We start from the raw sequence: 12,374 nt of genomic DNA on the forward strand, positions 1-12,374 counted from the left end.
AATAAGTCTAATCCCGTACCATTTTGGGTAGATTGAAGATACCCCTGTGACTATTTCACTGTAGGAATAGTTTCATAACCTACTGGTTTCATAAAAGTAGCCTAGTTTTCCTAAAACTTTATTTTCCTGCTGAATGAGCTGCAGTTTACCACTTTCTCTTGCAGTTTACCTCTTTCTCACATAACATTTTAAATTGTATTTTTAACTCACTCTGCTAAGTGCCTAGGACAAACAGGATCTCCTGTTAATGAAAACCTTTGATGGATGCATTAAGGAAGCAGTGTGTATGTAATCCTATATTTCCTGAGGTTACCTCACCAGTATACATGGAGCATAACATTCAAGTAGTGTAGATGCATATATAAAGGTCCTGTAAAAAGCTAGAAGTAGTGTCCTTACAACTACTATGACAGTATGATTTATTTCACCATGGATGTTCTACAGATACCAGTGTGCTTTATCACCAGACCTTGAGGCAAGGTCGTTCAAAAATTGTAGAAATAACTGGTGAAGGATTAAGTCTCAACCTCCCCAATGCTTCACTGCCCTGAATCACAGAAGGAGATTTGTTCTCTTTGCTTGTGAATGGAATAGTGATTTGATGTGAACTGTTCTGGTAGGTTTTGACCTAGTAACAACTTTTCAAATTTAAGATGTTTAGGTACCTGCTTCTAAATTGTGTGGGTTTTGCTCTTCCAAGAACAACCCTAATTGTTTTACTCATTTCTGAAGTTTCAAACCATTAAATGAAATTGTGTTCATATTGTCTACAAAAAAGTATCTACTGAATAGAAAGTCTTTACTTTGTATCTAAGTACCACATGTCAGAATTTGGGCATTTGGAGGTTTAATTCACTCAAGTCTTGCAATTTATTCCTACAGATAACTTAAGGGGAATTATTTAAATCTAATGCTCTAAGGCAAAGCTGTGTGGATACATCTGTAGAGTTTCTGGTTGTGACCAAGTATTTTAAAGAATGATGATGAAGTGAGAGTCAGAACTGTCACCTTTCTCAGGGTCACAATGGTACTAGTATTCTGTGTGTGCAAGGAACACACTGGGGACACTGGAGGGATTTAATAACTGTATCTCTGTGAACAAGCTGTTCAGAAGGAAAAGCTGTTCTCAGAAGGGAGGTCAGTACTGCACTGTAATGTGGGAGCTGGAAGTGGGGGGTGAAGGGTGTCGTTGATAGTTGCCAAAGTGAGGGGTTTATTGGAGTACCATTTACTGTAGGATGCAGTGAGAAGAGCTTGTGAGGTACTATCACAAAGCTTATGCTGTAGAAAAAGAAGCCAAAAAAAGGAGAAAAACCCCTTTTGTGCAAGTTTATCTTATGAAAAGCAAATTATCTTAATATAAATACATTGTGGCAGTGGCTATCATTTCGCAGGCATTGAGTTAGGACTTTGAAACCTTATGCAAATGCACCGGTGGTGTATACACAACTGTACACCCACTGGACTGTACTTCATGTGTTCTTGATGCCAATGAAAACAAAGCAGGCTCCAACTGATTCAGGGGAAAAGTCATGGCTGCAAGAAGCCAGGACCTGTTTTACAGAGCTACTGCTCTGCTTCTAATAACTGAAGTTAGGAAAGTCCCTTGGATTTAACCCTAACTTTCTTATTATCTGGAATAGGACATGAATAAGCTGAAGAAGCTTGTTAGTGGTTTTTAATAGTTTTTCTGGCCACAGACAGTTTCCAGCTTAGCATGTTTTATTGCAATTTTTCATAGAAACAGTTCTTTTTAGAAGAGAAATAAATAATCATTTGACTCACAGCAAAGCTTCCACAGTCACTGGAGACCTCTGGTGCAACAGCTAAATGAATCATGAATAGCTGAATTCCCTTCTGCAGTGGTGTGCCAGAATTGTTTCCTTGCCAATGTCTTTGCTTCCCATCTGCTGTCCCCACAAAGCTGCAGCTCTTTCCCCCCAAGGTGGCGAAGAGCCCCCTTTCTGCAGTGTGCAGCTGCCTTCCTGGCCCATGCCTGCCTAAGTGGTTATCTGGGCTCATTTTTCACCATTGCCTGTGCAACTTCTGGGACTTTCGTTCAAAGTGCTGCCATCCAAAGTGGACTGAAAATCAGTGGAAAGGCCCCCGCTGAGCTGCATGACCTTTGGGGAAGTGCTTGCCTACATCTTGCCTTAAAATTCACTTCTTTCACCTGGTGTATATGTTTTAACCTCCCAGCTTGGCTCTGTTTGAGTGTGCAGCAACTGGCAGGGAGATAAAAGGGGGAAGCATAGCCTGTATAAAGATGTCTGGTTCATAGAAAACACCAAGGTATGTGGAGGATAGGGGCTGTGGTACTGGTGGTTGTGGCATTACTGTCATGTAGCTGCCTATTAAGAATGAGCTATTTTTAATTTTAGAAGGCTAAAGCCTTTTGATACTATTACCCAGCATGGACTTCAAAAGGCACAGTGACAGCAATCAGTTTAACGAGACCTGCAGCAAGGAAGAGTTTTGAGTAGTAAGTGAATGAAATGGCAGCAAGGGATGGAGATGATGTGAAAGGATTCAGACTAAAGGAAAAGCTGGATTTGAGATGCTGGCCAGTCATTTGTATGCTGAAAGCAAGAACTAATCTCCTATGTAGCATTAAGGCATTAAGTGTAGTTGGTAAATTTGAGAAAAATTAAAGCAACTTTTTAGATGGTCTCTCACTGGGAAAAATAAAAAGAAGAAAATTGTTATCTGTTGCTGGAAATAGTGTCTGGGATAATTAAACAGTCCACAAATGTGTTTGTGGTGCACCATGTAAATCCAGCCGTCTCTGAATTTTTGAGAGATACTGTTGTTTCTGATTTTTTAAAATTTTTTTCTTAACTCACTATCAACTAGCTGAAGAAGGAATAGATTGCATTGTTGGAAGCTCTGCCTTCTAGATGAAACTTCAGAGACATTAAAAACCACCTAATGAAAGACAGAATTTGTGGGATACATTACTTCTCTTGTAGGAGAGATTTGTTGAGAGAAAGAGATCTAACCCTGGAAAAAGCATCAGCTGTCCAGGATTGTCCAGGAAAAGGATCAATAAAACAATGGCTCTCACAGCAGAACAAATACATGGGCTGCCTCTGAAAGCATCCAGCACTTAGGATAGTTGATGGCCAGTCTGGAACACACGTACCATGAATACTTGCAGGTACTGTGAGTAAAAAACCAACACAGGAATGGCATAAAGAAAAATGCCTCATCTCATGGGAAAAGTGCATTAGTTATGGGACACAGACCTGTCTTATGTTCCATTGTCCCTGTTAACCTAGAAATAGAGATTGTGTTCCCAGAACAGCAGAAGCAGCAAAGATTTATTTCTATAGATGTGTGGCACTTGATCTGTCCTATCTGCAAAAATCTGGGTTTTTTTCCCAACATCTCCATGACACAAGCACTGAAAGAAAGGCAGAAGATCTGGGAGCTGCTGGTTGGAAGGCCATCTGCTGCCTAACACTGTAGGATGCTTTCTGGAGTTCATAATAAGAAAGAAATTGGGGGCTCTCTACTCTCTGCAGCAGTCTGGCTTTGAAAAAAACCTTGTAGGAACTTAATGTCCTTGAGATCTTATTGTCAGTTTGATTTTTGCTGTTTTGTCTCTATATACCTTTTTCAGAGTAGTCCCTTGATCATTTGTGGCTGGAGCTGGTCAGTGATTCACAAACTACAGGTGTCCTTGGTTTCCACCTCCATAAGCCTTCTTTCCTTAGGAATCAGCCTGAAAGGGACAAAGTATGCACCACAATTAAACCTTTCAGGGCTTCCAAGAGAAGGGGGACTATTTACAACATCACTTTCAACAGAGCCAAGAGTTCAGTGTGAAAGCCCAGGAGAGGAGAGGGCTGCTGGCTGTTCAGCTGTGTTACTTTGTAAGTATGCTATTGGGTCAGCAAATTATTTGATTTCAGCTGGATTGTGAAGCCAGATGCAATATCATCCCAGCAATACTTCTGCATAATTCTATTAGACTGGAGAAATGTGGCCAAGTGCTGGTTGCACTGTCCCCCAGCTGAGAGCAGAGTGCTGTGACCTCCTCCAAGGAGCCCTTCTCCAGTTCCAGCAACTGTGAAATTTAGGACCAGTGTCTCTGCCTGTGCATACCTTAAAGAAAGTTACTGTGCAACCCATAATTTCATATTCCAGAATGGTCCCTTTCACCCAAGGCAGTAAATACCCTGGTCTTCCACCTCCTCCCACAGGACACTCAGTGCAATTCATGTTTTTGTGAAACTTGAAAGAAGCAGGACCAGCAGCTCCCCAACAGTCTGATTTCAAAGTGGAGAGCTACAACCCGGAAGAGCGTACTTCAGTTTCTGGGAGGAAACTGGGATTTTCAGCAAACAAACAGCAACACTTTTCCCTCTACAGAAGAGAAATCTATTTTCTTAATCTAACCAGTCCCTGGAAAAGTGGCTCTTGTGAACTGGAATGGATGGCAAGACTGAATAGACCTGGCACCTACATGTCACTTTGTACACACTGTATTTGCTTAACATTACACATAATTTGGAACATAGTATTTAGAACCCTCATTCTATCCTAAATAACTAATTAATGAATTAATGTAGTTAATTCTTCAGCAGATGGATACAATCATATACACAGTAATTTCCCAAGGAGGGAAACTTTTTGGTTCTTGGTTTTAGGTCAAGATCTAACTCTGTGACACTTTGCAACTGCACTTGCAATTTGCTAGAAAATCAGGGGCATGAATTTACATTGCTTGAAGACAACTAGTCAGACTTTTTTGTTATTGTAGCTTGTTGATGACACAGACTGTACATCTAACAAGTTGTATCCTAAGTGTGCATATGGAAGGAGAGGTGGTGGAAGTCAAACTTTGACCTGCTAGAAATTGATGGAATTTTTTATGCTTCTTTTGCTGTGTCAAGGAATGCTTTTGCATCAGACTGAGATTAAAAATTGAAATAATTCCAAGAATTGTGCCTTTGCTTTGCCCCAGAGTTGGCTTAGCAATTTGTTCACAAGAATGTTGTATCTTACCATTTCTAATCTGTATAGATTTTTAGGTGATATTTATGCCATTTAAGAAGATTTATTTATATCCACACCAATCTGTATGACCTGGTATTAAAAGAAATGTGAGCTCTGTAGAGCATTTATTCACACGCAGTTCTTAGGACACCACTTTAGACTGTCACCAGGGCCACTTTTTAAAGCCTTCCCGTAGGAGTGATATTTCAAAAAATAGGGAAATAGCATTTGAGATCTAGATCCAAAGTTTAAAGGTCTGACACATACAGTATGAATACCTGCAGTATAAATACCTACTGTTTTGAATTGAAGCTCAAGATCTCCCTATTCTGAATTTTATCCAACACTTTCTAGAGATGCTTTTTAAAAATCCTAATCTAGACAATAGATCAGGCTGCAGGGATGTGGGAAGCTCTGGCTTGTCTGTCTGATTGATATGCTGGTTGCTTTTATGCTGCAAACTGTATTGCTACTTTGTTCATTTCCTAAAACCCTTCTTCCTCCTGTGACCCTTCCAGGGAACTCTCACTGTGCATGACATGGCTGTTTCAGGGGCCCTGAAATACTGTGTAGGGGTGAAGTTATTTCCAGAGGCTGTCCACCCCATGCTGCACCAGCATTCTTACAAGAAGTGGAGTGTCTTTCATCTGATTTGGGAGATGACACCTTTCCAGATTAAATTTCCAGATTAAACCTACATTCTAAGTACCATATCCTCTCCCTTTTGTACCTGAAGTCTACTTACGTAGCACATCAGTGACTGTAATCTGATTGTAATCTGATTGTAAACTCAAGATATGGATTTCAGGGCGTGTGGTTCCAGAGGTATTTTGGAGATGCTTGCACAGTACATGTTGCTGACCTGGCTTATGTTTTTTTGCACACATTTGGGAGGTGGTCAAAGTCTTCATTATCACACAGTATGACAGAGCTCCTGGAGGCCACCAGGTGTATGCAAGCCAACACACTGTCCAGTTCACCTAGGAAGACTTACACACATCAGCCAATATGGTGTAATGAAACAAGTCCTGGAATGCTTCAGTATTTTTTTAATTACGCAATGGTAATACAAATTTTTATTGGAATCTCAAATAATATGTCCATCTCTTTATTGGAATATGTCTATTTATTGCCTTTATGCCTTTGCTGTCACAGAAATGATAATGTTCCTTATTTATGTTCATGGTGACTGTAATTACTTGCACTGGGGCAGAGTAGTTGAAAACAGTCACACAGTTGTGTGTGTTTGTTTGGCTTCTCTTGCCACTGGCATGGGGCAGACTTGCTCAGTAGTGACCCCGTTGAACTTTCAAAGTTTTTTTTCATGCTGGTGGCATAAAATCTTTCTTCATAGCTGGAGACAGCCTTGAACATCTGTCTTAGTTCTTACAATAACCCTGCTGAGTCTACAGTGTATGTCTGACCATGCTCTTAATGTCTGGAATATGTATCCCAGAGTTGAGAGAAATGTTATTTGGATTTTTTTTTTCCTGTAAGGATAGACTCACTGGCAGCAAATGAAATCTTTCACACTTCTTCTAGAATGAACATTAAAAATAAATGTTTACAATCCACTGAATCCTAATGCAAGTCAGCACTTAGACAAAATATTCTGCAAAATCAATGGAAATTTTACTTCTGTTAGAGGATGAGAAGTCTTTCAAGTGCAAGGGTGAACAAAGGGCAAAACTAAGGAGGAATCTTTTTTAGATGATTTATAGGTTCACTAAAGCACAGAGATGAAACATGAAAGTCAAGTAGAAAATGAGATACCCACAAGAAACCTGCTTCTTGATAATACTGATGTTAACCTTTAACCTTAAAAATCATGCATGTAAAATATTATTAATTTTAGACATGCTCATTATCAGTAGCAAACAAATTGGGAGTGTGGAAATCTCTGTCCTACTGGGATTTCATGAGTGCTTTAAAAATCTGCTGAAGACAGGCTGTTGGTGGTGATCACTTTCTTGCTCTCATGCTAGCTGAAGCCCAAGGCTCTTGGGGATTAATTACAACAGACTCCCAACCTGCAGATATTTTTCTGCAGACATTTTTTCTCTGTCTGCCCCAGTACACAGGCTGCACACATGCTGTGCACTAGGCATGTGGGTAGCCTACCCAGAAACTGCACTTTGGACACACATCCAGTGTGTCCAGCAGTCCATCTCATCCTGGATGAGTGCATCTCTCAGCACTGCTAAGTTACTTGTGTCCTTATTGAACAGCAAAATAGCATAATTGAGGTAGGAGCTGTGCAGAAGTGAATGGATGGCTATAGATGGACCAGCTCCATCTTTCGTTTAAAGAAGGCTTTGTTATCTGTCTTTCTCAAAGGTGGACCTCTCATGGGAACATTAGAAAGTGCTGTTTCATCTCCCCCTCTCTTCTGTCTCTTGAGAAAGCTGCTTAGACAGGACAAAACCTCAGTCCATACCACCTGCTGAGCTGATGCTTCAGAGCCTTTTGGTTTGTCTTGCAGATATGAGGTGGCAGCAGGAGATATAGTGTTTTTATTTGTCTACAAGGTGCAAAGTGAATATTTTCTTTGTAGACAGTAGATTTCTTACAAAATCTGTTACCTCCAGAAGATGTGAACTGCAGAAGCCTCCTCTGGTTCAAGTTTCATGTTAACAATTGCTCAAGGATTTATTTGCCTAGATCTTGAATAGCATTTCTCACAGGAAGCAGATGTCACTTGTACTTTATTGGTCTGTGCTGGCTTCCAATTCAGATTTGGTTTTACTGGAACAACTGGAGGGTGTTGCTTCTGACCTGGAGCATTCTGGCTGCCTGGGAGATATTATACAAGGAAATGTGAGCTAAAAGCTGTAGATTCAATTGAGAAGTGGAAGAAGAAAGGTGTTCACTGTGCAATTCTCATCCTAGCTTAAGTCATCCAAAGCCAATCTTCTTCCTCTCCAGAATTATTTTTTTCCATTGATTTGGGTTTTTTTTGTTGAACTTTTGTTGCACTCATTTTTTTCCTATCCAGCTCTGTTCCATGCAGTTTAAAGCACTGGCTTCACCAGCTGCTTTGAAAACAGGTATTCTGAATGCTTTGTGAGTCTTAAATTACAATGACTGAGGCTTTTAAGAAAATAGAAATATTATGTGTGTTTTAACATTCAGTGAGTGACCAATGAATTATCTCTCTAAGTTTGGTAAGGCAGGTAGAATTATTCTTACTTTAAAGGGTATGGGTTGGTTTGTTTCAGACTGGTTTTGAACTTCCTCTAGCGTGAGAGAGCCTATCTGGGACAGCAGCAAGTTAGAAAATAGTTTGGTGTTAAAAGGCATCATTCCAGCTGGAAGCAGGAGTAGCAATGAGTTGAAGAAACAGGTGGAACTAGTCTTAGTTTTGTGCAGGGGGGGCAGTACAAAAAGTAAGGCAGGAGCTATAAAACAAAAGGCTGAAGGGAGAAAATATTTTACATTATCCACAGCATTTTGTACTTATAAAGATACATATGCAAGAGGCTACAAAGGCTCTTAATAGTGTGCTAAGCCTGAGCTTTGATTCAATCTATCAGAGAAGCACAACTCCATGGCAGTTCCGCAGAGCCACAGCTTATGTGAGTATTAAATGCAGCAGCAAGATTGTGAGAAAGGACCTGTGCTCACCAAGTGCTGGGGTATTGCTTTCTTCTTACAGAATCATAGAATATCTTGGGTTGAAAGGGACCTTAAATATTGTCTAGGTACAATCCCCCTGTTGTGTGCAGGGACTCTTTACACTAGACCTGGTTGCTCAGTGCCCCATCCAATCTGGCCTTGAACTCTCAGGAATGGAGTACCACCACTTCTCCTGGCAACCTGTTCCGGTGTCTCACCACCCTCTCTGTAAAAAATTTCTTTCTAATACCCAATCTAAGCCTACTCTCAGTTTAAAGCCATTTCTTCTTATCATGTTGCTAAATGCTCTTCAAAACAGTCTCTCTCCATCTATTTTGCAGACTTCCTTCTGGTGCTTGAAGGCTGCAATTAGGTCACCTTGAATCCTTCTCTTCTCTGGGCTGAACAGTCCCAGTTCCCTCAGCCTTTCCTTATTATCTTCTATGGATATATCCCTGATCCTGTCGCCAGTCTGGCTGAGACATCCATGCCCTGCTTTCCCTTTTGCTGAATTGTCACCGAAGTTTGAACTTTGGCTTCTTGTAGCCTTTTTCCCTGGGGTGAATCACAGCACTACTTCAGAGAGCCCTTCTTTGTTTTTTCCTTTGATTCTGCACCTGTGTCTCTTCTCACAGAGCTATTCCCTAAGCATACTAAGGAACATCACTAAAGAATTAATTTAGTTTTGTCAAGTTTCTGGTCTGACCCTTAATTTAGAGCAGTCGTTTCAGTCTACAATAAGCTCTGTGTTTCTGCATGCCGCAGTGAAAGAATTACGAGCAGTCCTCAGCCATGTGCACTCAGGATGCTTTGGTAGCCCCATGGGACAGGTAGACTTCAGTGCCTGAAAACTTATTATAGAATGGGGTACAGTCAGTATGTTATTTTCTGTGCAACAGTGGGTCTGCCTATATGTAAAAGCTTTTACATGATTCACGGAGGCCATTAGGAATGGAGTGGTATGCCATCATTTCAGGCACAGAGCTCTTCAAAATGAATGGCTTTTTCCATCTCTCCCCAGGGAGCCCTGAGAGCCATTCAGCATGTAGGTTGGAGGATACTGTTCATAAGGCTTCAATCACAGCATCAGGAATGCAAAGCTTATTGCTGGGATGAGCCTGCAGCTCTGAGTGATAAATAAGGCAAGACAGCTAGATGATAAAACCTGAATTTCCTTGCTGAGAAAAAGGTGGACTGATTTTTAAAGTTTGGTGACCTGGAACCTCTCATAAGCATTTGGAGCACATGTTGGTAGAGGGTCTAGAGCTAAATACAGTGTTCTGAAGTCATGATGAAGTAATCAGGCAACAGAGCAGAATGAGAAATAAGATCTCTTAACTGACTCAATCTTTGATAGATTTTCTGTGCTTTTATCTTTGTTTCTGGTATTCATTGATACACCAGGATCTATCCAGTCTAATTTGCTTTCTTTTTATTTTCTTTTTTTTTCCCTCATTCCTTCCCAAAATTTCATATACCCACTTGGTTTTTAGTCCTCTGAATAAAGCAGACCTTCTGGCTTTGCATAGTTGGCCTTGGAGGCTAACAAGAATGTGCTTTCTTAAGTGATTTTGGCTTCTGAGGTCACAGACATAGTGGAAGAACACCTGCTCTCATCTTGCTTCAGCACTTAATCCCTGTCCCAGACAAGCTTATAAGGGCACAACACAGGAGATGAAGAATAATATAAAAAATTGCTTAATAACATTTTGGAACGTCTGGAAGTGTTCATGGATAATGATTTTATTTTCCTGGTTTTATCATGTCCACACCAAGAAAAAAGATAGACCCTTTTTCTTCAACTACTGCATTTGTTGTTTGAGAGATTGAAAAAAATATGGATAATCCAAGGTCCCTGCAAGCAATGTAGAAAGTCTTGAAGGACAGTTTACATGTCCTGTATGCCTTAATGCAAGCAGAAATTTCTGTTGGCAAATATGGCTTTGGGAAGGCCTTTCAAGACCTTCTTGCCTGCATATATGTGTGTGTGTGTGTCTGTGTGTGCACATTTACTTGATATTTTGCTTTAAGTTTTTCCTAATGGAACCTATTTTCCTTCAGGGTGGCAGGACACAGTGTATCCAAGAAGTCTGCCCCATTCTTTCATGTCCCCAGCACCTCAGTCACATTCCTGCTGGACAGTGTTGCCCCAAATGCTTAGGTGAGTGGTTTTTTCCCCTAGGAATTTTGTAATTAATACAGTATGTTTGTGCATAACATCTTTTAGACCAGTATTTCGTAAGGCTGGTAAATTGCAGAAGTTGAAAGAGACTCTATTGCTCCGAGTTTATAATCCACAGATTTTGAATAGGCACTCAGGGTCAGTGTTAGGGTTGTGGTGGGTGGTACTAAGCAATCAGCTGTAGAAGAACATTTGAACATAGACCAGTTGCCTTGCTTAGAAGAACAAATACAGGGATGATTTCCAGCTTCATTATATATTTTACAAAGGAGGTTGAGGTGGGAGGAAATGCCACTCCACTTCTTTGGAGTTTGCTGCAAGAAAAAGGCCTCCTCATCTCATATAATTACTTAAGTGAGCATTTGCATTCTTAGTTTTCAGGAAATCCAGGTCAGAGGAAACTTCTGAACTTCTGCATTTTTAGAAACTGTTGTCAGAGAGGCCATGGATCCAGGAGTCCATCTCATGATTGCCTTCTAAAAGTGGAATCACACTGTCATCCAGGAATATTTTCAATTACATCTTTCCAACACATTTTAAAGGTGTGAGTCATAGGCCTCTAAGAAGGGCTAGTTCTTCCAGGTCATGACAAGCAAGGCAGTGACAGAATAAGGCACTGCCTTGTTTTGTTCTTACTTTGTCCACAGATCCCACACGTTAATATTCCATCTATTTCATAAACAATGAACATCCTACCAATTAAATTGACTTTAATCTGGTCTATGGGGTTATAACTAGGTTTGGAAAAATTTCAGAGCCAATTACTCCCAGTTCTTCAATGGAAACTTTTTGTAGTTTTGACTATATTTTTATCTGAAATCTCTCAACAGATCTAGGTTAGGGATATAGAAATATCTGGCCTTGGAGCCAGCAGAGCTATATAGAGTTCTGGGTTCTGATAATACTTAACGTTTTTGACTGATTGAAACAAACCTGAGTTTATTTATTTGCTAATTGAGAAGCGCTACAGATAAATAAAGGTCTGCCTGGAACATTCAACCACAGTACCAGAGAGTAATGCAGTAGAGGAATGAAATGGAGAGAACAGTCCAAACGCTGAGCTTCTGTTTTGGCTGAGGACATTTTTCCTTTCCTTGTGAAAACTCCCCTTGTCCTCTTCTCCCCATGCTTTTCCTGACTGAACTTCCCCCTTCTTGAACTAGGCATTCAATCTGCAGCCTTAATTTTTTACTTCTTCAAGGGGATCTTTCTTCAGTTTCTTTTTTTGCCTCAGAATAGAAACAAATTCAGTAATAATAGTGAATTTATTTTTACGTGGTTTTTACTCTAAATCATTTCATATACCTGGGAATAGATTATGTCTATTTACAGGAAAGTGTTAAAAGTTTTGGTGGGGAGGTAAAGCCAAGGGATGAAGGATGAGTAACACACTCCATGGTAGTTGGGAAAGAGAAAAGTTTCCAGGGATGCTGAGGCATGGTTTTTAAAGGATCATGTGGAGGACCTCCCTGCAATTGAATTCCTGATATTCAGCATACATAGCTTAGAAGAATGCTGTGGACTCTACTGGGACTTGAATTATTAGTTTAACTAGTGGTTATGAGCCAGCAAAGAC

At 40.3% G+C, this 12,374-nt stretch overlaps 1 protein-coding gene across 4 annotated transcripts in view; it reads left to right on the forward strand.

Annotated features, from left to right (window-relative positions):
• The window catches only part of BMPER (BMP binding endothelial regulator), a 154,607-nt gene that overhangs the window by 66,447 nt on the left and 75,786 nt on the right, over positions 1-12,374 (forward strand). For all 4 annotated transcript variants that reach the window (XM_064417729.1, XM_064417743.1, XM_064417735.1 and 1 more), the window contains one exon: positions 10,678-10,777. In XM_064417729.1, the coding sequence (XP_064273799.1) occupies positions 10,678-10,777 (100 nt within the window). The remainder of the gene's footprint in view (positions 1-10,677; positions 10,778-12,374) is intronic.

The sequence above is a fragment of the Passer domesticus genome, chromosome 1, assembly GCF_036417665.1.
Source record: "Passer domesticus isolate bPasDom1 chromosome 1, bPasDom1.hap1, whole genome shotgun sequence".
NCBI lineage: Eukaryota > Metazoa > Chordata > Aves > Passeriformes > Passeridae > Passer > Passer domesticus.